The sequence below is a fragment of the Saccostrea cucullata genome, unplaced genomic scaffold, assembly GCF_032062105.1.
Source record: "Saccostrea cucullata isolate Sc308-1 unplaced genomic scaffold, CSIRO_AGI_Scuc_v1 ctg1205, whole genome shotgun sequence".
Lineage (NCBI taxonomy): Eukaryota > Metazoa > Mollusca > Bivalvia > Ostreida > Ostreidae > Saccostrea > Saccostrea cuccullata.
The window spans coordinates 18,846-46,833 of record NW_026921643.1 but is presented as its reverse complement, the minus strand read 5'-3'; the positions used below and the strand labels follow the sequence as shown (position 1 = coordinate 46,833).

The 27,988-nt window shown below is 34.5% G+C and overlaps 1 protein-coding gene across 1 annotated transcript; it reads left to right on the top strand.

The window, feature by feature from the left end:
• Window positions 1–27,983, top strand: LOC134260471 (glutamine--tRNA ligase-like). Its single transcript, XM_062743018.1, has 22 exons — window positions 1–184; window positions 3,020–3,173; window positions 14,979–15,088; window positions 15,557–15,632; window positions 16,548–16,672; window positions 16,971–17,040; window positions 17,820–17,891; window positions 18,316–18,401; window positions 19,766–19,852; window positions 20,062–20,161; window positions 20,634–20,821; window positions 21,315–21,445; window positions 21,778–21,870; window positions 22,712–22,849; window positions 23,522–23,609; window positions 23,847–23,932; window positions 24,261–24,423; window positions 25,162–25,254; window positions 25,362–25,489; window positions 25,760–25,826; window positions 26,328–26,453; window positions 27,754–27,983. Exons 1-22 carry the CDS (start codon window positions 71–73, stop codon window positions 27,802–27,804), a joined length of 2,346 nt encoding a protein of 781 aa, XP_062599002.1. The 5' UTR covers window positions 1–70; the 3' UTR covers window positions 27,805–27,983.
• The last annotated feature ends 5 nt before the right edge of the window (window positions 27,984–27,988 follow it).

The following is a 27,988-nucleotide window of genomic DNA, read 5'->3' as shown; positions in this document are numbered from 1 at the left end:
TATTTCCGGAAAGGGAGATCACTCTAATATTTCATCATCACGGAAAACGCACGCTGACATTTTTCGAGAGATGTCTGCTGAACTTGTTTCGGCGTTTATGGCCATCGGTCTAAGCGAACAGAAGGCAAAAGAAACTTTAAAAAATGAAGCTGTTTCACAGAATCTGAAAACTGCCATAGAACAGGTAGGTTTGCGAAGAGAAAGTGGACGTAGCTGAAAAGTTCATTTGTGACAGTCGGTGCCTATCGTGACGCAACACTGTGGTAATATACAGCAGTAGTACTTAAGTTATGACATATTATTTAAGTGCAAGCATAAGTACACAGAAGAAGAAAAAGAAATATTACAGGGCAGATCTTATAGGAGCGGTTAAAAATCAAAGAAATAGATTTTTCTGTTATTATATTAAGATAAACAAATGTGATCAATGTTTACTAGTGTTCATTAAAAGATTGGACAGAGACTAGTGTTATATCGCTGATACTAAAACAAGTCCCAAAACAATGGCCAAGAACTATATTGACAATGTCTAAATACTGCTGACAGCTAACTTTTTTTCTAAAAAAAAATTAGATATTTGTAAAAATATATTTTTAATGAGGAATTTAATTTAATATGGTGTTATTTCTGAATTTAATTTGTTCTTCTGTTTAACTTGAATTTTTAAGTTTCGTTTGAAAATATTCTTCCAATTATATTATATACAACTCAAAGTAAGTTTTATTTTATTATAATGATTTTATATTATTACTTTGTTTCTTACAAACTAAAATAGTTTTACTGTGGTTTTATGTAATTTAACAACAACTTGGTAAGTTTTCCTGACAACCATGTTTATTGTGTATATACACATTTCACAGACACCTGTAGAGGTACGTCCCTGGTATACCTGTACACAACACCTGGGGGATGTTATTCACACCTTTCAGTCTCCCAGTTGTTTGTATACCTATTACAATAACTTTTGAACAAGGCTGGGGCTAGGTTACACCATTTGGATTTCAAATAAAATATTTAATTAAATGTAGAATTATTGAAATTTCAGCCACTATTATGTATGACAAATAAGGTCATTAATCAAAAATTTTCGTATTTGATTTCATAAATAAAAACATTCCTTGAAAATTAAATTAATAAAGAATTATGATTCAGAATACTGGTAGACTAAGTCAGCATAAACTGTATTGTAAATTCTTGACTTGTATGAAAAGATTCCAAATAATCTTTGTAGAACAAATACCATGCAGAGAAGTAACTGTTATATATCCATTTTCTTTATTAAAAAATGTGTTTCTTATTCATCATGTAAATAAAGTAAAAAAATTAGATTATTAAACAAATGTTAAAGCCAGTTTACTCCTGGATATGGAACATGTCAAAAAAGAGTATTTTTAAAAATAAACTTGGAATTTTATCATGTGTTTATAGTGATTTGATTTACACCATGAATTATATGTACCAAAAAAAAAGTCCATGAAATTAGATGTTGAATTAAATTTTGATCTGAAAGATTTTTTTTTAATGAACAAATTTTATATACGGACTTCAGTAGCCAAACTTTAATAGTCCATACATGTAACTTAGGTTCTGAAATCCTGCAATTGTGTTATTGAATGTCAGTGAATTCAATAAGTAAGTAAGTAACTAACTATTTATTAAAGTGACATTGTGCATTATAAGAATTGTAATTTGCACCATAAACAAATAAAAAAATTAAAGCTGCAGTCTAATAATTATAAGAAGTGCTTTTCATCTTCGACAGAAGGACTTTAACAGAATTAAAACACTTGTTATAACTTAATAATAAACACGTTTATTTTCCACAAGTTCATCATATTCACCAAATATATTTCCAGGATACCCGAATACAAGCCAGTGCATCTGAGTACTATTTCTCTAATTAACTGAAAGTTTTTCACAACGCAAGTGTCTTTAATGAATGAAAACACACCTATCTCAACTCAGTCAACTGGAATTCTGATTTTTGCAGTTTGATTCCTCATTTCACTGAATTGTTATAAAATACAAAGTATTATAAAAGTTAAATGTAATTTTAAAAAAATTCAAATACTAGTTTATCACTGTTGTCAGATATAAATCACTTTCCAATTTCATACCATGTTATGAATGAGTAAACTAGTTCACTTTCTATATCTTTAAAACAATTCTTATAGGTCTATATAATTTCCTAGGACCGTATAATCGTAATTTTCAAAAGAAAGAATGGCTTTAGATTATTGAGCTAATACATTGCACATATTAACTAAAAATCTCTTTCTCATATGCTTGATAAATACAAGACTAGCATTGAAAAAAAATCATTGAATTTCCCAAGGTTTGATTTTGTAAAATTATTAATTTTTATATAAAAATTGATTGAAAATGTCTGTTTTTGGTAGTAGTTTTTTTAGTCATTAGAACTGCTGCAGAAGGCATATAAACCAAGGAACATTGTGAAAGTTTCATAAAATCTTTAGAATTAAACTTTGGATGGCTTGTTACTTCAATACTTGAGGCAGATGTAAGAGTTATTGCTCTTTGTTTATACACGATCATTAGAAAACATCTTAGAACTTTTTGCATTTTTAAAATATAATTAATTTAATAATAAAATTATATTATCTTTTAATTTGTTTTCAAAAACTACTAAAATGTTATCATTATTGTTGGGATTAGAAAAACTATTAAAGAGTTATATGAGGATATAGGAGTTATCGTTCTTTGTTTTTGTAACTAGTCGTTGTAACCGGCTTCTAAAACCTTTTTTGTGACAAAATTTTATTCAAAACATATCTAAACAATGACAATCTATAAAGATATGTTGTAAAATATTAATAAAATATCATATTTACTGGTGGGACTCATTATTTTTCTGTGGGACTCATGTGGGACTTATTTTCCCCGTGGGACTTGTTTTAGTATATCCCGTGTTATATTGTATCATATGGCATTTTCATTAGAACAGTTAGATATGCAAGTCTTAGATCGTTAATGAAGAACCTTCTTCCTAATATTTCAGGCCGAGAAGATTGCCCCGGGTCAAATTGACAAAGAGAATGGGAAGTTGTTGTACAACATCGCCACCAAACTAAAGGCTCAGATCAAGAACCACCAACTGATGCTTGTGGAGTACATAGTTAAACGGGAGATCACCACCGAGATACAGCTCAATGGTTTGTCTACAGTTTTCCTGAATAATAAATAAATTTTTATGCCATGTATGCTCTTTTTGCTAGTATGCAAATGATAAAATTCTAAACAAATTAGTTCTGCTTTGGTGTGTGTAAATATAATTTTACACAAAAAAACACATTATGACATTTTAAGAATGATTCTATTGGAGACTGTTTTTATTGTGTGAACTGTTATTATACCCGCACTTTCGAAAGAAAGTTCGGGTATATTGTTGTTACTCATGTCCGTCCGTCCGTCCGTCTGTTAGGGGTGGGACGATACACACATCTTGCGATACGATACGTATCTCGATATATTGGCACGATACGATACGTATCTCGATATTATGAGAAATTGTAAAACTATTCAAAAGAATTAGTATTTTATTTCTTTTTTTGGTCTTGACATTAAATGAAATTATTCTATATCAAATCATGTTTGCTTTAAAATTAATACTTGAAGTTCATCAATTTCATTGACTAAAACTTTACAAAAACAATAATACATGTACATACTATTATTACCAAATTACTATTCAGAAGTTGTTTACAAATAGTTGTGTAGTTTATCAGAGAACACTGACTAAAAATTCATTTAAAAAACATCGATCACATTTACATTTTTATTAATTCATTGCTGAAAGTCTGAGCTAAGTTGAGATTACAAAACAAAGTACAAGATGGACTAACAATTAACATGATTAATAATATCAAATGTTCTGGAAACGATATTTCCTGTGTATAGCACGCATTACATACTGAACTTTTCTTGTCCAATCTTCCGAGGCTGCTTTAAAGTGAAAACGTTTTACCCCTAACGAACGACTTATTAGTTCTTAAGTGTGTTTTCAATATCAACATCATCTTTTCGCTCGTAAAAGCCGCCATTTTCCAAGGACAGGTACTTTCATTTTCAAATTTTGGATAGGTCGTTCGTGTATCGTTTCGTACCGATATTTGAATGCTTGTATCTTAAACCGTATCTTGGAGGAAAATATCGATATGTATCGGTGTATCGGTATATCGTCCCACCCCTACCGTCTGTCACACTTTTCTTCCCTGAACTCCTCCTACATTTTTCACAGTAGCTTAATCATCCTTTGGGAGATGGTTGGGGGTGTCATGTAGATGTGCAGTAAGGTTTCGGAATTTTGATTTTGCCCCGGGGGATCAAATGGGGGTCGAAAAATGACGTTTTTTATACAAAAAGCCCCTTCTTCCCTGAACTCCTCCTACATTTTTCACAGTAGCTTAATCATCCTTTGGGAGATGGTTGGGGGTGTCATGTAGATGTGCAGTAAGGTTTCGGAATTTTGATTTTGCCCCGGGGGATCAAATGGGGGTCGAAAAATGACGTTTTTTATACAAAAAGCCCCTTCTTCCCTGAACTCCTTCTACATTTTACTCAGCAGCCTAATCATCTTTTGAGAGATGGTTGGTGGTGTCATGTAGATGTGCAGTAAGGTTTCGGAATTTTGATTTTGCCCTGGGGGATCAAATGGGGGTCGAAAAATGACGTTTTTTATACAAAAAGCCCCTTCTTCCCTGAACTCCTTCTACATTTTACTCAGCAGCCTAATCATCTTTTGAGAGATGGTTGGTGGTGTCATGTAGATGTGCAGTAAGGTTTCGGAATTTTGATTTTGCCCCAGGGGATCAAATGGGGGTCGAAAAATGATGTTTTTTATACAAAAAGCCCCTTCTTCCCTGAACTCCTTCTACATTTTACTCAGCAGCCTAATCATCTTTTGAGAGATGGTTGGTGGTGTCATGTAGATGTGCAGTAAGGTTTCGGAATTTTGATTTTGCCCCAGGGGATCAAATGGGGGTTGAAAATTAAATGACGTTTTTTATACAAAAAGCCCCTTCTTCTCTGAACTCCTTCTATATTTTACTCAGCAGCCTAATCATCTTTTGAGAGATGGTTGGTGGTGTCATGTAGATGGGCAGTAAGGTTTCGGAATTTTGATTTTGCCCCGGGGGATCAAATGGGGGTCGAAAAATGACGTTTTTTTTATACAAAAAGCCCCTTCTTCCCTGAACTCCTTCTACATTTTACTCAGCAGCCTTATCATATTTTAAGAGATGGTTGGTGGTGTCATGTAGATGTGCAGTAAGGTTTCGGAATTTTCATTTTGCCCGGGGGGTGGGGGGGATGGGGATCAAATCGAGGTAGAATTTTTATATATTTTTTTTTTTACATATATTTGACATGTTAAATCACCCTGCTTTCAAGAACTTCCCTAATATCTTATGCTGCAATAGCTTTAAACCATGATCATTTAGAAAATGATTGGTTTGTTTTGTGTATGTGTAAAATGGTTTCAAAATTTGAATTTTCATATGGATGGCAAAAAGGGGCTGGAATAATATGGCACCTCCCTAACCCTGGTGGTCATGATTTGTACAAACTTGAATCTTCACCTCTTGAGAATATTTCCATATTAATCATGCTCTTGGTGTTCCTGAAAAGAAGAACTTTAAAGATGTGTTTCCTTTTATTCCTAAATTGATCCCTAATTGTGGCCTGACCCTAGCCTGAGGTGATGATTTGAAAAACTAGAAATATGTCTATAGGACATGAATGTCCCGCCAGATGTGTATCACTAATGGTACATTAAACAAGAGGCCCATGGGCCACATCGCTCACCTGAGTACTGAAGTTAAGAAAAAGTAGAAATTGGTTTATAATTGAAAAGTTAAAATCCAAAAGTAATCCCATGATCAATCATGGATTTGCTTTTCTTCAAAGAATTTTCCATATATTTCTATGTAAAACTTTGGTCGGCCATTTTGGCCCCGCCCTACCCCCTGGGGTCATGATTTGTACAAATTTTTGAATCTACACTACCTGAAGATGCTTCCATATAAATATGATGAATTATGGATTTGTCATTCTTGAGAAGAAGATTTTTAAAGAATTTTCCCATAAAACTTTGGTCGGCCTTTTTGGCCCTGCCCTACCCCCAGGGTCATGATTTGAACAAACTTGAATCTTCACTACCTGAGGATGCTTCCATATAAATTTGATGAATTATGGCTTTGTCATTCTTGAGAAGAAGATTTTTAAAGAATTTTCCTATATATTTCTATGTAAAACTTTGATCAGCCATTTTGGCCCTGCCCTACCCCCGGGGGTCATGATTTGAACAAACTTGAATCTACACTATCTGAGGATGTTAACCCATAAGTTTCATCTTTCCTGGCATAGTGGTTCTTGAGAAGAAGATTTTTAAAACATGCCACCAAATTTTCATTAATTCCCAATTATCTCCCCTTGAATGAGGGCATGGCCCTTCATTTGAAAAAACTTGAATCCCCTTCACCCAAGGATGCTTTGTGGCAAGTTTGGTTGAAATGGCCCAGTGGTTCTTGAGAAGAAGTCGAAAATGTGAAAAGTTTACAGACAGCTAGACAGACAGACGGACGCCGGACAAAATATGATCAGAAAAGCTCACTTGAGCCTTCAGCTCAGGTGAGCTAAAAACTAAAAACTAAAATTTGTATTTGTGTATAAAGTTTGATGAAAATATCTTAAACAGTTTTTTTTCAGAATTGAAACTAAAATATAAATAAATTGGATATAGATAATAAATTCTCATCAAATTATGTATAAGTGCATGTTAAACATAAAAATGTCTTAAATTATTTCTTAAAAACTAAGCAAAATACATATTAAAGAGGAGGGAGGTCAAGGTCACAGGAATGTGCAAGATGAAGTTTTTGATGCAGCTGAATAGCTCTCACTAATACATATTAGCTTATTATGTTTGATTAAAATATCTTTAATGATTTAATAAAAGTGAGCTTAACACTTTGTTTTAAGAAAAGAGAAGTCAAGGGAAAGGTTGTGGTCAAAATGTTGTTCTAGCTGAAAAGCTTACATCAGTGTGAATTTACTATTATCAAATGAATTTTGATAAAAATATAATTAATGGTTTATTTGAAACTTAGATAAACACATATTTTAAAAAGTGAGGTCAAGGTCAAAAGAAAATTCAAGGTCAAAATAAGTTAATGCAATAATAGCTCTCATCAGTATGTATTAGCACATGAAGTTTGATTAATATATCTTGAACTATTTATTCAAAACTGATCTAGTCTAAGACAGTGAGGTCAAGATCACAGGAAATGTCAAGGTAAAAAAGAGTGAAGCATTGTAAAGCTTTAATTGCTTACATCAGTATGTATCATCATGTGAATTTTCATTACACAACTTGAATCATTATGGTTTCTCTAAAATAAAGCTAAACACTAATTTTAAGAAAAGTTAAGTAAAGGTCAAAGGAAAGTAAAGGTAAACAAGATGTGTTTGTGAAACACTATGCGCCCGGCGGAAACAAAGTTCAAAAAATCTATTTATAGCATATTGGTCACAGTCAAGGTCACAAGGTCACTGGCCGTGGTGTCATTTGAAAGAACTTAATCAGTGGAGTATGCATCCCAAATATGAAGTCCCTATCTACTATGGTTTAAAAGTTATGGCCAAAAGTGTAAAAAGCTATTTTTAGCATATAGGTCACAGTCAAGGTCATTGACCATGGTGTCATTTGAAAGAATTTAATCAGTGGAGTATGCATCCTAAATATGAAGTTCCTATCTCCTATGGTAAAAAAGTTATAGCAAAAAGTGTAAAAAGCTATTTTTAGCATCTAGGTCACGGTCAAGGTCACAAGGTCATTGACCATGGTGTCATCTGAAAGAACTTAATCAGTGGAGTATGCATCCCAAATATGAGGTTCCTATCTCCTATGGTTCAAAAGTTATGGCAAAAAGTGTAAAAAGCTTTTTTTAGCATATAAGTCACAGTCAAGGTCACAAGATCATTGACCTTGTTGTCAACTGAAAGGGCTTTATTAGAGGAGTATGCATACCAAATATCAAGTCCCTATCTCCTATGGTTAAAAAGTTATGACAAACAGTGGAAAAAGCTATTTTTAGCATTTAGGTCACAGTCAAGGTCACAAGGTCATTGACCTTGATGTCATTTGAAAGGACTTTAATAGCGGAGTATGCATACCAAATATGAAGTCTCTATCTCTTATTGTTCAAAAGTTATGGCCAAAGTTAAAGTTGACAACAGACAAACAGATAAACAGACAAACAGACAGGACAAAAACAATATATGCCCGGGATCTATCGATCCGGGCGCATAAAAATATTGCCACAGTTGGATAGTTTACGTCAGTATATGCATCAGCATATGAACTTTGATAAAATATCTAGAAAGTAATTTCTTTGAGCTCGATGGAAAGACAGATGGAAGGGTGGAGGACGGACATGACAAAAACTAATACATGTATTCCTAATCATGGCGTAGCATAAAAAACTTGAATATTATACAATTATTGCTGTTTTTTGAGGTCAATACGATGATTTAGCCATCTGAGGAGTACAATATTCACCGAGCCCAGAGGGCGAGGTGAATATTGTACTTCGAAGATGGCTAAATCATTGTATTGACCGAAAAACAGCAATAATTGTTTTATTATATGATTCACTGATAAAATGATACAGCTCATTGCTTGTTTGCATTTAATCAAGTCCTAGCCAAATACAAGAGAGAAGCAGAATTGAAATGTAAATAAACCTCACCAGTCGTATCAATTTGAATTTTTTTTTATCAATTTTAGTTGCCATGAAAAAAGAATATAATTTCCGTCTTTTTAATAGGATAGATTTTGAAAAGAGGAATATATCATCAGGGAAAACTGACACCAAAAAAGTAAAAATTACCGTTCAGTAAAAGTGTTGGAGGGGGCCACTGCATCCCCTATTACCACCTCACCCGAAAATATATACCCGCTTATGTTTTGTTCAAATGAAAAAAAAAGTCATAGTCGTTTGAATAACTTTCCAAAACAATTTGTATCAATTTGGAATTTCCCGATCTATTTTTAGATCAATGTAGAGGAAATAAATCCTTATATTCACCTGGAACGTCACGTGCAGGTCAATACAACGTAGTATTTTTCTAACATAGATGGATCTCAGCCAATCAGAGAGATGGAAATTATTCAATCATATAATAAACATTATTATACCCGCACTTTCTAAAGAAAGTTCGGGTATATTGTTGTTACTCATGTCCGTCCGTCCGTCTGTCACACTTTTCTTCCTTGAACTCCTCCTACATTTTACACAGTAGCCTAATCATCTTTTGGGAGATGGTTGGTGGTGTCATGTAGATGTGCAGTAAGGTTTCGGAATTTTGATTTTGCCCCGGGGGGTCAAATGGGGGTCGAAAAATGACGTTTTTTATGCAAAAAGCCCCGTCTTCCCTGAACTCCTCTTACATTTTACACAGTAGCCTAATCATCTTTTGGGAGATGGTTGGTGGTGTCATGTAGATGTGCAGTAAGGTTTCGGAATTTTGATTTTGCCACGGGGGGTCAAATGGGGGTCGAAAAATGACGTTTTTTATGCAAAAAGCCCCGTCTTCCCTGAACTCCACTTACATTTTACACAGTAGCCTATTCATCTTTTGGGAGATGGTTGGTGGTGTCATGTAGATGTGCAGTAAGGTTTCGGAATTTTGATTTTGCCCTGGGGGGTCGAATGGGGGTCGAAAAATGACATTTTTTATGCAAAAAGCCCCGTCTTCCCTGAACTCCTCTTACATTTTACACAGTAGCCTAATCATCTTTTGGGAGATGGTTGGTGGTGTCATGTAGATGTGCAGTAAGGTTTCAGAATTTTGATTTTGCCCCGGCGGGTCAAATGGGGGTCGAAAAATGACGTTTTTTATGCAAAAAGCCCCGTCTTCCCTGAACTCCTCTTACATTTTACACAGTAGCCTAATCATTTTTTGGGAGATGGTTGGTGGTGTCATGTAGATGTGCAGTAAGGTTTCGGAATTTTGATTTTGCCCTGGGGGGTCGAATGGGGGTTGAAAAATGACGTTTTTTATGCAAAAAGCCCCGTCTTCCCTGAACTCCTCTTACATTTTACACAGTAGCCTATTCATCTTTTGGGAGATGGTTGGTGGTGTCATGTAGATGTGCAGTAAGGTTTCGGAATGTTGATTTTGCCCCGGGGAGTCAAATGGGGGTCGAAAAATGATGTTTTTTATGCAAAAAGCCCTGTCTTCCCTGAACTCCTCTTACATTTTACACAGTTAGAGCCTAATCATCTTTTGGGAGATGGTTGGTGGTGTCCTGTAGATGTGCAGTAAGGTTTCGGAATTTTGATTTTGCCCCTGGGGAGTCAAATGGGGGTCGAAAAATGACGTTTTTTATGCAAAAAGCCCCGTCTTCCCTGAACTCCTCTTACATTTTACACAGTAGCCTAATCATCTTTTGGGAGATGGTTGGTGGTGTCCTGTAGATGTGCAGTAAGGTTTCGGAATTTTGATTTTGCCCCGGGGGGTCAAATGGGGGTCGAAAAATGACGTTTTTTATGCAAAAAGCCCTGTCTTCCCTGAACTCCTCTTACATTTTACAAAGTAGCCTAATCATCTTTTGGGAGATGGTTGGTGGTGTCCTGTAGATGTACAGTAAGGTTTTGGAATGTTGATTTTGCCCCGGGGGGAGTAATGGTGTCGAAAAATGATATTTCAAAAAGTGAGGTCAAGGTCAAAGGAAAATTCAAGGTCAAAATATGTTGACGTATTAATAGCTCTTAGCAGTATGTATCAGCATATGATGTTTGATAAATATATCTTGAATTGTTTATTCAAAACTGGTCTAGACATTAATTTTAGAAAAGTGAGGTCAAGGTCACAGGAAAGGTCAAGGTCAAAAAGAGTGAAGCATCGTAAAGCTTACATCAGTATGTATCATCATGTGAAGTTTCATTACACAACTTGAATGGTTTCTTTAAAATAAAGCTAAACACTAATTTAAAGAAAAGTTATGTGAAGGTCAAAGGAAAAGTCAAAGTCAAAAAATATTGCTGCAGCTGGATATTTACATCAGTATGCATCAATATATGAACTTTGATAAAAATATCTAGAAAGTTTCTTTGAGCCCGATGGAAAGACAGATGGAAGGGTGGACGACGGACATGACAAAAACTATACATGTATTCCTAATCATGGTGTGGCATAAAAAACTTGAATCTACATTATATGAGCATGTTTCCATATATCAAGATTATACAAGCAAATTCAAAGAATTGTGGTCCTCTGCTTTCTGTGTTTTAGTGAATGAGATACCATAATTTATGGCAGATTGTGTGTCAAATATGCACCCCTATCATATATCAATTTTTGAAAATTGGGTCAAAGGGGAAAAATCATAGCATGCTCTGAAACATTTTGTTGCAGGTAATGTACATGTCAAATATGAAAGTTCTATCTCTTTTGAATCAAAAGTTATATATACAATATAATATTTTTGAAAAGTAGGTTAAACTTCTAGGTCAAGGTCACAGAGTCAAAAGTCATGATATATTTAGAAAAGTATATTCACATGTAATAAACATGTATAATTTGAATGCCCTTTCTTTTCTCTTTCAAAATGATCAATTTAAAATGTTATTTTTTGGAAAGTAGGTAAAACTTTAAGGTCAAGGTCTCACTTGGGTTGAAAAATCATAGTATATTTAGAAAGTTTTGTGGTAATGTGCATGTGAAATATGAAAGCACTATCTCTTATCATTCAAAAGTTATGACCAAGGTTAAATTTATTGTGACAGATGCACATACTAGCTGTCAATAAGATGGACAGACTGACAGACAAATGAGATTTAGTGTCCCCTCCCTTTCCCCAAAATGGGGGACAAGAATATGCCCTTGCTGTTCTTGAGAAGAAGATTTATGATGGAAAAAATCCCCTGCATATTTCTTAACGCAAATTAATATTGTGTTCTTATGTCATTTTGTTTGTTGTTAAACATCCCTCTCAGGAATTTTTCACTCATATGGAGACACCACCATTTGAAAAATAATGAGGACAAGTTAGATTTGAGGTCAACATTCATTTTAGGAGTTTTCAACCATTAAGACGTAAAGAAATATTAACTCGATCCTTCCCCTTACCCCTTCCCAGACCCCTGTTTGTTCATGTATGCAAAAAAAAAAAATGTTTATACAAATAGTTTAATGTGGTCCATCTCTGAATGATTCTCATTCCTAATTCTAGGAAGATATGTTGACACAAATTCATGAATAAAATGTCAAGTAATCTTATCATTGATGCACTTTTATTTAATTTACTGCAGTCATATTGTGAACATTTCCAGCTCATTAGGAGAGTGGGGATGACCTCTAGGGGTTCATAACCTTTATACCATTAAATTTACATAACATAATAACACAATATTATGTATAGTCAAATGGAAAAAGTTTCCTACTATTTAGGAGTCACATGATCATTTGTCATTACAGGGACAGGGAAATGGATTGGGAGATCGCCCCCTCAACACCCCCCCCTTCCCCCGGAATTTGCAGGACTATAATATGTACTGGAGGAAATAAAAAATGACTTTGGATGCCCTAAGTGTCCCTCCACCCTAGAAAACAGACCAAACCATAGCTTCTTTTTCTTGCTTCTCAGGAAATCAGGAAATTCTGGTCTGGAACCCCCCCTACCCCCCCCCTCCCCCCTCCCCCCCCCCCCCCCCCCCCCCCCCCCCCCCCCCCGTCCCTCCAAGAAAAAAAAATTCTGGATCTTAACTGAATGTAACGTTGATAACGGGGGATAACTCTTCAGAATGTGAAATTCGTCTATTGTAGCATCGGATGACCTTTGATCCTTTAAACTTTTACCTAACCGTTTGCATTTCAGACTATTTTACCCAAATATATACCAAAACTTGTACTTACCGATTGTTATTATTTAGGCCCTGTCATCTTCATGAAATATAATCCAGTTAAAACACAAAATGAAATAATTCCTACCGACATATATGCAAATATGCACACTAGTATCCTACTGCACGTGCAGTGAAATCTAAAATGATAATGCCAATGGTAAAACTAGTACTTAAGTTGGGTACGTGACGCAAGCCAAATGTGATGCAGGTGTTCAGATACATGTATAGTGCAAGAATAAATTGAAAATTATCATTTACAAAAGATGTTTTATTTTAGCTTTGCAATCTAGGCCTATTTGCAAAAACAGACAAATAAGGTGTGTTTGTGTGTGTGTGTTGATGGGAGACGGGTAGGGGTTGACTATTAAATTGATTGTGTATATGGCAGCTTTCAAGAAGTTTCTGCCTAATCAAATATAAATAAACTTTGCACATATTGAAAAATTCATCAAAATCGCTTTACACTAATTTGAATAATATTATTTGTTGTTAATTTATATGAGAAAATAGAATTAAAAAGTTCAAATTATGTGCCAAAAATCCTCCCCCCCCCCTTTATCAAACCTAATTTACATCATTAATTTAATTCTGTAGTTTAATTTCCGACTGGTAATGAATTAAGAATATGAAATACCTATAAAATGGAGGCCCATGGGTCACATGGTCACTAGCTGCAGGTCTGTAGCCTTATGGTTTTATATATTAGTCTTTGACTGCAGATCCTGTAATGCAAAAAAGGTGCAATTTACGGCGCAATATTTTTTGCGCACTTCTGGGGAGAATTTCTCCACTTTCCAGCATCGGTCAATTTACTACCTTTCACTCCCTAATTCTAGGCACATTATTTAATCAATCTGTATATTTTATCCATCTCCCAACCCTTTATAGTCGTCTCTACTCGAGATAAACTCGCTTGATTAAAATTATTTGTTAGATTGCTGAAAATTCACATCAAGCGAGTTTATTGCCTGTAGAGATTACTATAAATGGCTGGGAGGTGGACAAAATATACATATTGGCCAGAGAATGTGTCTAAAATTAGGGAGTGAAAGGTAGTTGATTGCCTAATGCTAGAAAGTGGAGAAATTCTGCCCAAAAGTGCTCAAAAAATATTGCGCGTAAATTGCACCTTTTTTGCATATGGGGATCTGTAGCGTTATGATCAAAGACAAATATATAAAACCAGATCTGCAGCTACATGGTCACCTGAGCATATTATGCTCAATTTGATGAATACATGTATTATGTAAATTATTGAATTATATTGACTTTTCATTGGCGGATCCAGAGGGGGGGGGGGGGGAGTCCGGGGTTGGAACCCCCCCTTTATTTTTTGCCAAGTGGAGAGAGAGAGGATAAAAAAGTTTTCTTAGATTATATATTTATAAGTCTTACTTATTTATTGAATAGATAGATTCTCACACATTTAGTTTCCTCCAATCACCTTCTCTATTATATTTTTTATGAGAGAATGGTTGCGAGGTTTAATTTGATATTAGATTCCCGCGATCTTGGCTGTGTTGGCTAAATATGTACCGTTTTTATCATATCTTGATCAATTGAACGAACTAACATGTAACTCTTTGTTTTAAAGCCCACCCGCACCCCACCCCAAAAAGGTTTTTCAAATTCTTAAAGAAAATTCTTTATAATCTTCAACAGTGAAACGAATCCATTCAATTTTAAGGCTTCCGTAATTTTTGATTTTTTTTTTTTTTTTTTTTTTTTTGGTTTGTTTTTATTTTGTTCGGAATGGGGGTACGCTTTTTTTTTGAAGGACATAAAAAATAGATAGTATTTACCACAACCTTAGATCTTTCCATACAAGTCTGTGAATCTTTGCTTGAGAATATGTAGGGGGGGGGGGTTAGAGGGGCATAACCCTGGAACCCCCCCTTTCAAAAATTGCTGGATCCGCCCCTGCTTTTTCCTTGGTAAAGCCCAATATGAAGAAGTGTGCATGTAGAGGCAAACACCTTAGTGCGGGTATTACTGTCTCATGACAGCATCTAGTAATATTAATGTCTTGATATTATTATTTTTGATCAGCTGCACTGGACTACTTGCTTCATCACCCCCTCCCCCCAGTTGACATAGAGAAATTTGAGGAGGAGTGTGGTGTGGGCGTGGTCATAACCCCGGACCAAGTGGAGGCAGCGGTAAGGAAACCACGGTACAACTTAATGTACCCAAATTGAATATGTGTACAGCTTAATATACCCAACAGCTGTACAGCTTAATATACTGGAAATCAACTTTAATTTGTATGTGAGAAATGTTCGCGAGTTCTGTGACCTACTTTTATCGGTGAATATTAATCACTGTGAACCAATAATTTTGATATTAAATATTTGTAAGGAATGTTTCCATGGTCATGAAAATTAAAAGTCGCATATTGTTTAAAACTAACGAATAAAAGATGTCCTGAATAATAGTTGGTTTACAGTATCCAAAATAAATTTAGAAAAAGTAGAAGAATGTATTTTGAAAATTAAAGAATGGCTTTGTAAATGCTGTAACAGTAACTATAATTTTATGTGATAATTACATGTGATTTAAAAGTACAAATTCCTTTTTCACCTTTGTTCCTATAATTTCTAAATGACGCACTTGTTTGTCTTATACAGGTTGAAGAAGTCATTGGTAAATACAGGCCGGAGCTGTTGGAGAAGAGATACAGGTTTAACATGGGCACTCTGATGGGTATGGTTTTTTCCCTACACTATTATATTATGTAAACAAATAATAAAACTGTTTAAACATATACATTATCATCATGATAATTTTTAAAAGTATACACGCTATAACTTGCGCCAGTTAAAATACGATTGGAAATTGATATCATTTGTTTATCAATAAAAGTTACGAAAACACTGTAAATTACACCATTAAAATTAAACGCGTTACAAAGTTATCAAATTATGATTATTTATTATCCTGCAAGGAAAGAGAAATAGCTAATTTTAAATAGATCCATCACGTGACGCTGTCGCTACTTTTAGATTGATAAACACACGTGGCGTAAAGAAAACAAAGTAAGCCGTTTTGGATACTGCTCACTTTTAACGTGGATGGCAAGCGTCTTACTCTTAATGGTACTTATCTTTTAATGTATTCAGTATCATTCATCTTCTCTGTTATGAAGCATATTATATATATTAATAATTGTTGTCAAAATGCAACATATCTCGTTGTCTGTGATTTCCCGTGGACATGTGTTTCTATATATAGGCCTACTGTTGACGCACTTCCTTCATCAATATTCACGAAAAGACTGAATTCTTAATTCCTAGATATGTTTAATTGTTTTGTTATTACAACGACATCTAAAGAATAGTTTTGTGGAAAGTATTATTTTTCATTACACTTCATGTGTTTTAAATCATTAATCATTTTGTTTCACACAAAATTCGGCGTTCATATAACGTATATGACTTTAAGAATGTATAACTCAAAATATACAACAATTAATATCCAAGTGACTCTCCTTTTTATGAAGGTAAAATATTATGTGCTGATACGTTCACATTGTCTGATATTTAATGTTTGACATTGTAGGAGAGGCTCGGTCCAGACTTAAGTTTACTGATGTGTGATATTTAATGTTTGACATTGTAGGAGAGGCTCGGTCCAGACTTAAGTTTGCTGACGGTAAGATCGTGAAAAATGAAGTGGACATGCAAGTTTTAGATCTACTTGGTCCAAAAACCGAGGCCGACCTAGAAAAACCAGCCAAGAAAAAGGTTAAAGATATCTTCCTAATTATTGGATTCTAAAACCAGGAAATCACGAAGATATAAGAACTGTGTTTTCTTTTAATGCTTTGTTTTCCAAAAATGGCTAAACATTTGATACAATGTAGACATTTATTTTATAGATTTGTACAGTAATGGATCATTAAATCAACCTTGAACCTTCAAAGCAAATTTCATGAACTTTTTTAAAAATAATAGATATTTTAACATATTGAATTATTTCAAACATATTATTTTATTGAAGTTATAGTCACAATAGTAACAGTACCACATTATTGTTTTGTAGGCCGTTAAGGAGCAGAACGACAGTGGGACAAAGCAAGGAGCCAAAAAAGAGACCCAGACCGCAGAAAGCTGTAGGTCGCACTGAAAATATGTAATACAGAGAAAAATATGTAAAACAGAGAAAATATGTAAAACAGAAAATATGTAAAAAAAAAAAAAAAAAAAAGAGAAAATATGTATAACTGTGAAAAATATGTAAAACAGAGAAAATATGTAAAACAGAGAAAATATGTAAAACAGAAAATATGTAAAAAAAAAAAAAAAAGAGAGAGAGAAAATATGTATAACTGTGAAAAATATGTAATACAGAGAAAAATATGTAAAACAGAGAAAATATGTAAAACAGCAAAAAATATGTAAAACAGAGAAAAATATGTAAAATGGAAAAAAAATATGCAACATAGAGAAATGTGTAACATAGAGAAATTATATATAAAAGAGAAAATTTGTAACATAAAGAAAAATATGTAACAAAGAGAAAATATGTAACAAATAGAAAATATGCAACATATAGAAATGATTTCACTGTAAAAAGAAACACATAATCTTTAAACACTGTAAGTCACATAGAAAATAGGCAACGGCAAAAATTGTAAATTTTTAAAACTACATATATACATCTCAAAATAATTTTACCATCGATGTTGTATAGAATTCATTGAAATAAGAATAGATTTGTACCAAAGATTTGACTTAGTGCTAATTATGTTTACTCTAAGCACCTGCCTTTTTCTATGTAACCACAATCTTAACTTTTATAGGTTTAGTGTAGAGATTCTGACATGAATAAATATGTAAATCAATTTGAGAATGATTACCGTGGAAAAAGATTTCTTTTAATTGTCTACAGTTGTCAGTGAGGATGGGGAGGTCAAGAGCTTTATGGAGGTGATGGGACAGGCCATGAAGTTCCACAAAACAGGTACATAATCCACAAAACAGGTACGTCATTCACAGGTACATGACTCAGGTAAGCAATTCACAGACTGATGCACAATTAACCAAACAGGAATGCAATTCTCGGACAGATACACAATTCACATGCTGTTATAATGAACTAAACAGGTATGCAATTTACAAAATAGGGACATGTACGCAATTCACAGAACAGGTACAAAACGAAACAGATTTGCAATTCATTGAATAAGTATGCAATGCACAACAGATACATAATTCACTACATAATGAAATTGAATACATTTGTAGAAAGAATATTTAATATGAAGACAAAAGTACTTTTATTTGAATTCTTAGTCCTTGCATGTTTATATTTCTACAATTTTACCCATTGATAATGTCTTGGTCCTTTATTGGCTGCTGGTAACGTTCGGCTGATTTTTTTGTAGGAGAGAATTACAAGACTGACGGGTATGTGATCACACCCAACACAATGGATCTCTTGAAGAAACACCTAAAAGAGATCGGGGGCAAGGTAGGTGTACCATTAGTTTTATAAAGAGATTGGGGGAGGGTAGGTATATCATTACATAGTAGAGAAACAGCAACTAAAATGTCATAGTCTGTGCTTTTAAACATTTACTGGTAAATCTTTTCTGATCAAGAAACTTCAGATCATTCTACCTATTATGGGAAAATTGAAGTTTCCCTCTACACAGAAGAATGGTAGTGTTGAATTCAACTTCTCAAAGTAATTCAAGTTTTTAGGATCAGATGAAACACTGAACAAGATTTGATGCAGCATATACTGTAGACGTACTTTTTTCCACGGGGTCATAATTCCGCGGAATCTCAGTTTCTGTTTAATCCGCGGGTAGAAAATTACGCGGATTTCTTAGACTGTCACTATATGCCATACATTTATATAAGTACGCTTGGACAATTTTCCGCGGAATGTTTGTGCCCGCGTACATAGCGTAAATTAATACCACGCGGAAAAAAGTACTTCTACAGTAAGTCAGTCACATACAGGGTTATCCCTAGTTTTTAAAATCCAGGGGCGGGGGAATTCCCCCTCCTATAGTGATGTCATCCCAGGGTTATTCCCGCACTCCCCCTCAACCTTTTATTTGGAGGGGGACACCTGACATCTTCCTACTTCTTAAATGTCCCCTGTAATTTCAATTCTTACAGAAAACCCTGAACATGAAGGTTTCTGTCTTATGTAAAGGGTGTTAAGAAAGTTCATTCCACATTTTTCTTTTATTTTTGAAAAGAAGTATGATGAGAATGTCTACAAAATTTGTGATATTTCATCTTTACAGACTTCATTTTTGTACTGATAAGGTTTTAACTGTCTTTTTTGAATCAATAAGGGGAGGCCAGGTATTAGAACAGACGATGTCTGTTCAGAATAAAATAGGCATGACGTATATTTGTGACATATATTAAGCACACAGGTCAAAACATCCTTTCAAATTTAATGAAAAATTATGAAGTCGGTAAAAAATTTCAACTTGACAAACCTATTCTTTTTAAAAGTGATCTATCGTTCTTATACCTATGCTCATCAGCTTGACTGATGCAAGATAAGATATGAAGAAACAAAAGTAAATTATCCTTTACTTTCACTTAAAATGACCAGCATTTCTATCATTAGAGTGCTTTAAAGATGTCACATATATTTTCATATGGAAGAAAAATCTTAAAATTTCCCGCTAGAAATGAATTGCTATAAATCTAAAGCACACTCTTGTAATTTTGTCAGACTTGAAAATTCATCTCTTTAGTTAAGCACTTCTTTGAATTTTTTAAAAATATTTCATCATGGAACAGACTTTCTTAACACCCCTTACATGTCCAATTGAATGCATTTAACAAGTTTAAAAATATTTTCAGGTTCACACTCGATTTCCTCCTGAGCCAAACGGAATCTTACACATAGGACACGCTAAAGCAATCAACTTTAACTTTGGCTATGCGAAGGTGAGCATCATATTTCTTATTTATTGTTTATGTTATCATTTGAAAATTAATTAGTTTCAAGTTCATTTTGAAAATTTCAGCTGCAATTTAACTGCTGTTTATATTTTAGCATCTATTGTTGTTTAGTTCTGCTTCATGTTTTGAAAAAGTTGTGTTAACCTTCACCTAATGATGTATAAGTTACTAATTCGAGTTTGAATCCCATCTAGAAACACAATGGTAACACGTATCTGAGGTACGACGACACTAACCCCGAGAAAGAAGAGGAAAAGTTCTTCACTGGAATCAGAGAAATGGTAGAATGGCTGGGTAAGCTTTCTTTGTTGATTTGTCTGTGTCCATTATAGCTCATCTGAGCTTCCCCTCAGCTCAAAGCTCAAGTGAGCCTTTCTAATAACACATACAGCATCTGTCTGTCTATCTGTTCAGCATTTGGTGTAAGGACATTGTCTGTGTCTTTTTGTTAATATGTTGACCACCTTTTGATAATTATGTTTTATGACTAAATGAAAAATGACTTGAACATGCTTAATATAAGCCAGAGATAAATTACATATGCCTTTAGTTTGAATGCATGTTTGGTGGAACTGTGGAAGTTACCTAGTACAGTGATGATACATGCAAAATTCTTTTATATCCATGTTGATTAATGAATAAAAGAATATTTTTCAAATGAATTATATGATGGAATTGGGCTCTAGTGAGGATATATACTCTAGGTCTGAGAGTAAGCTCTAAACAACTCTCCGTCTGTTTTAAGATATTTTTTATTAACCCTCAGGATACAAGCCATTTAAGGTGACCCATGCATCGGATAATTTTGACAAGCTTTACGAGTACGCTGTAGAACTGATAAAGCGGGGCGATGCCTACGTCTGTCACATGCGGTCTGAGGACCTGAAGGGCTTCGACACGCCGGACTCCCCGTGGAGGGACCGCCCCATCGAGGAATCTCTACAGCTGTTTGAAGTAGGTCAACAACATGAATTTTCAGTGGCTGTCTTCCAGACCAACAAGCTAAATATCTGCAGCTATACATAAACAGTTTGAATAAGATTCATGTACCCTGATTTAATGTTTAGATGTAAATTCATATCCTTGTCATCTCTGCTCTTGATTTAAATGAAGTCCACAACAATTAGATATTTCATATGCATTTTGTTAGGATTTGTTCATCGACGTTCAACATGTTGTTTACATGTTCATGTTACGTTTGTCCCAGAAATCCCGCGAGATTTGTACATTCTCCGACTTTTTCACAAAAGAGCGCACTAAGAACTATAACTCTTCACTAGTGGAAATAGAACATATTATTCCTGTAATGAGCTAAATCCTTTTGAAATTCATTTGATGTTAATTGATCAATTTATTAATTGCAAAAATTTAGAAAGTAAGTGGAAATCTGAATCAAAGGCATATGTTGATACATGTATTAATTTTTATCTTTTCTGTTTTTATTAAGGATATGAAAAATGGTAAGATTGGAGAAGGGGGGGCAACTCTGAGAATGAAAACAACACTAGAGGAGGGAAAGAAGGACCCAGTAGCTTACAGAATCAAATTTACCCCCCACCACCGCACGGGGGATAAGTGGTAAGAAAAGGGGGTAACAAAATCAAATTTACCCCCCCCCCCACCACCACCACCGCACGGGGGATAAGTGGTAAGAAAAGGGGGTAACATAATGAAATAATTAAATTTACCCCCACCACTACATGGGGGATAAATGGTAAGAAAAGGGGGATTACAGAATCAAATTTACCCCACATCAATGCACAGGGGACAAGTGGTAAGAAAAGGGGGGTAACTTAATTCAGATATAAATTTACCAATGCACGGGATAAGTGGTTTGAAAATGGTGAAAATAAAGAATTTTTTCTCTCAGATGCAAAGGGAACAAAATCTAATTGAATTTTTGTTTACAGGTGTATCTATCCGACGTATGACTACACACATTGTCTGTGTGATTCCATAGAGAACATCACACACTCACTCTGTACAAAAGAGTTCCAGTCAAGGTACGTAATTGTTTGTCTATTGAAGATAAATAAACATTTTTCAAGTGAAGAAAATATTGAAAATTGTAAATGAAATGAAAATGGGTCAGTCTGAAAAAAATAGAAATATAATGGTGCATTGATCCAGTTTTAATCTTGTATTCCATGTAATGGATTCTTTAATCTACCCCTACCTGCTCATAAAAGAATTTTGAATAAAACATTCATTGCATCTTTTAATTAACTGAATTAGGACCTCTCTCAAATAAAGAAATACAATCTGTAAATGTTACAATGGAATTGAGATAATTGATAGAATTTCGTCAGCAGGCAATCATCGTACTACTGGCTATGTAAGGCTATTAACGCCTACTGTCCAGCTAATTTAATATGATTTCCTCTGTAGACGTTCCTCATACTACTGGCTGTGTAACGCTATAGACGTCTACTGTCTAGCTAATTGAATATGATTTCTTCTGTAGACGTTCCTCATACTACTGGCTGTGTAACGCTATAGACGTCTACTGTCTAGCTAATTTAATATGATTTCTTCTGCAGATGATCCTTGTACTACTGGCTGTGTAACGCTATAGATGTCTATTGTCCAGCTAATTGAATATGATTTCCTCTGTAGACGTTCCTCATACTACTGGCTGTGTAACGCTATAGACGTCTACTGTCAAGCTAATTGAATATGATTTCTTCTGCAGACGATCCTTGTACTACTGGCTGTGTAATGCTATAGACGTCTACTGTCTAGCTAATTGAATATGATTTCTTCTGTAGACGTTCCTCATACTACTGGCTGTGTAACACTATAGACGTCTACTGTCCAGCTAATTTAATATGATGTCTTCTGCAGACGATCGTCATACTACTGGCTGTGTAACGCTATAGACGTCTACTGTCCAGTACAGTGGGAATATGGCCGCCTTAATCTCAACTACGCCGTCGTCTCCAAGAGAAAGATCGCTAAACTGATCACAGAAGGTTATGTCAGGTTTGTAACTTACTGGAATACAAAAAAGATCGCTAAACTTATCACAGAAGGTTACGTCAGGTTTGTAACTTACTGGAATACAAAAAAATCGCTAAACTTATCACAGAAGGTTACGTCAGGTTTGTAAGTTACTGGAATACAAAAAGATCGCTAAACTTATCACAGAAGGTTATGTCAGGTTTGTAAGTTACTTGAATACAAAAAATCGCTAAACTCACAGAAGATTATGTCAGGTTTGTAAATTACTGGAATACAAAAAGATCGCTAAACTCACAGAAGGTTACGTCAGGTTTGTAAGTTACTGGAATACAAAAAAATGGCTAAACTCACAGAAGGTTATGTCAGGTTTATAACTTACTGCAATACAAGAAAATCGGTAAACTCGCAGAAGGTTATGTCAGGTTTGTAAATTACTGGAATACAAAAGAACAAAAGGACATTTCTTTCAATTGTATTATTTGTGTCAGAACTTCTTGATGTCGGTATAAACATATTTTAGGATATCAATTATAAGCGTTAAGATTTTTGTAAGTCTTTGTAAGGAGAGAAGAATTTGTTAAGTAATCTTGTTTGATGATATACACGTCAGATTTGTGAGATAAGTTTTGGGTTTTAATCAGACTTAGTAAGGATAGAAGTATTTGTTAACTATTCGTCTCTGTTGACATATAGGGACTGGGACGACCCCCGTTTGTTTACACTGACTGCCCTTCGGAGAAGGGGATTTCCCCCGGAGGCCATCAACCTCTTCTGTGCCAAGGTAAGCCATGGATTTCTTCTGTTCAATATCCACCACTAGTATGTCTTCATAGCCAACCAAGGAATGTTCATAGCCATCTTAATTTTGTGCTTACTTACTGAAAAAATTGAAAATAGTTATTATTTTACCACAAGGTTCTGAATGATCATATGCATTCTAAGCTTATTTTCATTAAATCTAAATTTGTGTAATTATTATCGATGTGTAATCCTGTTCTCGTCTATTTTTCTGTTATAGGTGGGTGTGACCATGGCACAGACAGTGATAGACCCCTCCATGCTGGAGTCCTGTGTGAGAGATGTTCTCAATGTCACGGCCCCAAGGTCAGTTTCGGCCATTGTTACACCATTAAAATTAATTTGTTCCTATACAAATAGCTACAAAAAAGTCTAACATTCCTAATGTTTTGCTGACCGGGCATAAAAAATTAAAGTTTGTCCGCTAAGTGAGATGTTGGATCTCTCAAACTTTTCTTTTTAGTACATCCTGTCTTGAATTTAGTAAACTCTTTGACCAATGGGTTTTTTATCTAAAAAAAAATCTTTCGATCATTTTCGTCCAAGGAAAACACAAACATGTCGTATTGATTTATGTTTGGAAGTAAAGTCTTTTTTCCTGAATGACTACAAATAATATACTCTCCTTTTACAGAGCAATGGCTGTCCTTGACCCACTGAAAGTGACCATCACGAATTTCCCAGCAGACCAGCCCAACTCACTGACCGTGCCTAATTTTCCCGCAGATGAGAAACGAGGCTCGCACACGATCAGCTTCAAACCTGTCATTTATATTGAAAAGTCCGACTTCAGAGAAGTAAACTTAAGAAATAAATAGCAATGTTAAAAAGTTCTCTGGGAAATGAACGTAGTTGGACATGTGATAAAATCCTGTGAAGCCCGAAACTTTTAACATTGTTGTTTATCACTTCATGTACTGTAAACCAACTTTTATTTGTGTGCAAGAAATTTTCGCGAGGTTCACAAGAACTTCATCATCCCTAATATTTCTTGCCGTGAACCTGTCCTTATAGATAGTCTTTGTGCCTATATTTACAACAGATCCAAAATAGGCTTGATTGCAAAAATTAATAGTCATGAACTAATTTATCGCCATTAAATGGCAAAATAAAGTCTTTGTTTGGTTTACAGTATTTACATTTTAGACAAATAAATTCTGAGTAAAACCACATTTATTACACGAACAGGCCACCGTATTGCTATGTTGTGACTTGCAATGACCTAGAAGTTGTTTGGTCTTGAAAATTTACCTCTCTTCAACATTTGAATATTTAGTTAACAATGATATTCAGCAGTTCTGCTCAGGAATTCTTTGTTTCATTGTAAGAACAATGATTCCAACTGTGATTACAAAAATTGCAAGCAAAGAAGAAAATTTAAAGCAAAATGTTATGTTAGGTTATTATTTGTAGTGACAAGTACCTTTCTGTTTTAATTTTAAAATGCAGTTATAAAAGGAAGTCCAGTTTTGCTTGGTCTTCTGAGAATAATTTAAAAGAGTGCCATGTTTACAGACAGCGAGTTTTATTTGCAGACTGCTGACAAAAATTACAAGAGGTTCGCTGAGAATCAACCCGTCGGCCTACGACATGCCGGCTACATACTCACAGTAGATAAAGTTGTCAAGGTAACCAAAATTAGTGTTTTCAGACTATTCTTCATGTTTAAAGGAAAAGTAAAATTTCATGATCAAGACAAGATACTTAACAGGTTTGGTTTATTTTTGCTCTGTAGGATAATGGTGGAAATGTGACAGAAATCCTGGCTTCCTGTAAGAAGACGAGTGAGACAGATAAACCCAAAGGATTCATACACTGGGTGTCAGATCCTCAGGTCTGTGAGGTCAGGCTCTACGAAAAATTGTAAGTACCATTGATAGGGACATGTTAACTGTGTAGTCATCATTTTTCTTTCATTTCTTGGGCCATCCTTGTTTACAAATTTACATTCTCAAAAACAGTTATTTTGTAAAATAAACATATTTATTCATATTATTGAATTTTCTGAATATATCAGTCACCAATTGAAATGATTCCACAGAATTGATGTAGGTTATGCTCTTATCTTATTCTTACAAATGAAGCAGTACTTTTGTAACATAGAAAAACTGTGATCTATTTTCTTTTTTTCAGATTTTTTCACAAAAACCCAGAAGATCCTGCAGAAGTCCCAGGGGGATTTTTAACAGATATAAACCCTGTAAGTCACTTAGATATCTCAGATATAAACCCTGTAAGTCACTTAGATATCTCAGATATAAACCCTGTAAGTCACTTAGATATCTCAGATATAAACCCTGTAAGTCACTTAGATATCTCAGATATAAACCCTGTAAGTCACTGAGATATCTCAGATATAAACCCTGTAAGTCACTTAGATATCTTAGATATAAACCCAATAAGTTACTCCTATAAAACATTGCTCACCTTAATATCAGATACATGTATACTGTACATGTAAACCCTATAAGATACAAAAATACCTCAGAAAAACCCTGTAAGTCACTTAGATATAAAAGTATCTCAGACATTTACCTTTTAATTCCTTTAGATTCAAAAATATGGCAGATATAAACCGGAATATTGATCTTGTATCTGAATATTAGTTGTTCCTTGTATAATAAATGTCTAATGTCTAATTATTGGAGTCAGAGCCTGTCAATTTTCATTTCTTGTTTATTTATACATATACCTGTTACAGGAATCTCTGAAGATTATCCCCCAAGCTTATGTAGATGCCACGGTTAAGAATGCCAAGGTCTTTGACAAGTTTCAGTTTGAGAGGTTAGGCTTCTTTGCTGTCGACAAAGACTCGAGTCCCGCAAAGGTAGGCCACTCTAAATCACTCGAGATTATCAATAAATAATCAGTCTCTGGACAAGTCAGGATAACCAGGCTTTTACACGGAGATTTATTACAAGCCTAATTAAAAAAAATTATTCCAGTAAATTTTGCTTTATCCAGATTGTTTATATTCAGAAATTGTGCCTATCATGGTTAAAAATTTTCATGCCTTGTTCATAAATTCAGCAATTTAAAATGTTGTCATATGGACTGTTGTGTATCCCACCAATTTCTGTGGAACCAGAGTTCCTTCAATTATAGCAGTCTGATGCCTGTTTACTAGAAAAGCTATTACTATAGAAAGAATAGTGCTTACATGAAGATTACTTTGACTTTTCTAAAATGTGGCTCATGATGTTTCATAACCTGGTACAGTGTACTGGACAAAGGAAGAAACAAGACCTTTCAGTTAAAACTGAAAGGCGGCTCTCAGTGACTTTTCAGTCCAAAATTTCGTATCGCGATATATCACGATTTTTTCCCACAATATCTCGATAATATCATGATTTTTTTAAAAGCAGTTTTTACAATGATTTTATATGAAAAGTCATTACTTTTCTAAGAAATATGCTAGAAAAACAGACCGGTATTTAGGTCTCCGTATAACGATACATATCACACAACAAAAAATCGCGATATACCGGTATACCGATAAAATCGCACATCCCTATTATTTAGCCACTGAATGGCACATACATTTCAGTGACCTTTCAGGAGCCTTTCAGTCACACTTCAGTTACCTTTCAGTCACCATTTAGCGGAAATACTGTAAACCAACTTTTATTCGGGCGACTTTATTTCGCGATTTACCAGGGATAAACTAGTTCGCGATGATTTATTTTCGTGATCAAGCTTTTTGGATCTGATGTTAATAGACATATGCACTTTAAGGACCAGTTCGCAGCGAGAAACATTCGCAATGACGTGACTTTTTTTTCTTTTTTTTATTCAAAATTAGACAAATTTAATGCTATTGTACCAGGAAAAAGTGAAATAATATTCAGTAAAAAGATTGGATGTTAACTGAAAGGTCACTGAAATGTATGTGCCATTCAGTCTACTGAATGGTAACTGAATGATCATGGAAAAGTCACGGGAAAGGATCTTTTCAGTGACCTTTCAGTGAACATTCAGTTACCATTCCGTCGACTGAATGGTGTAATTTCATCCTGTGTGAAAACAGAACTATCAAAAAGTTATCAAAAAGTTATTCATGTTTATTCATGTGTTTTAACATTTGAATTTCCCGAATTTAAGCTCATCAACTTCTATTTTATTTGAAGATGGTGTTCAACAGAACAGTTACCTTGAAAGAAGACCCAGGAAAAAGTTAGATATTGATATCTGAGATATTGACAGGAAAATACTACAATATAGCACTGGAGAAAGGACTAAACATGGAATTATTTATTATCCCCCGCAAAAACGAATTATTTTAATTGACTTGTTCATTTTGGGCTCATGTATAAGGTTTGAGACATAGAATCTAGAATATCTGTACAAAAATGTGAACTTCAG

Coding starts and splice junctions, on each gene's coding strand:
- LOC134260471 (XM_062743018.1), top strand. CDS start 71: ATGTCTGCTGAACTTGTTTCGGCGTTTATGGCCATCGGTCTAAGCGAA. Junction 20,822..21,314: donor AATCTCTACAGCTGTTTGAA/GTAGGTCAACAA, acceptor GTTTTTATTAAG/GATATGAAAAATGGTAAGAT. Junction 23,933..24,260: donor CTCAATGTCACGGCCCCAAG/GTCAGTTTCGGC, acceptor CTCCTTTTACAG/AGCAATGGCTGTCCTTGACC.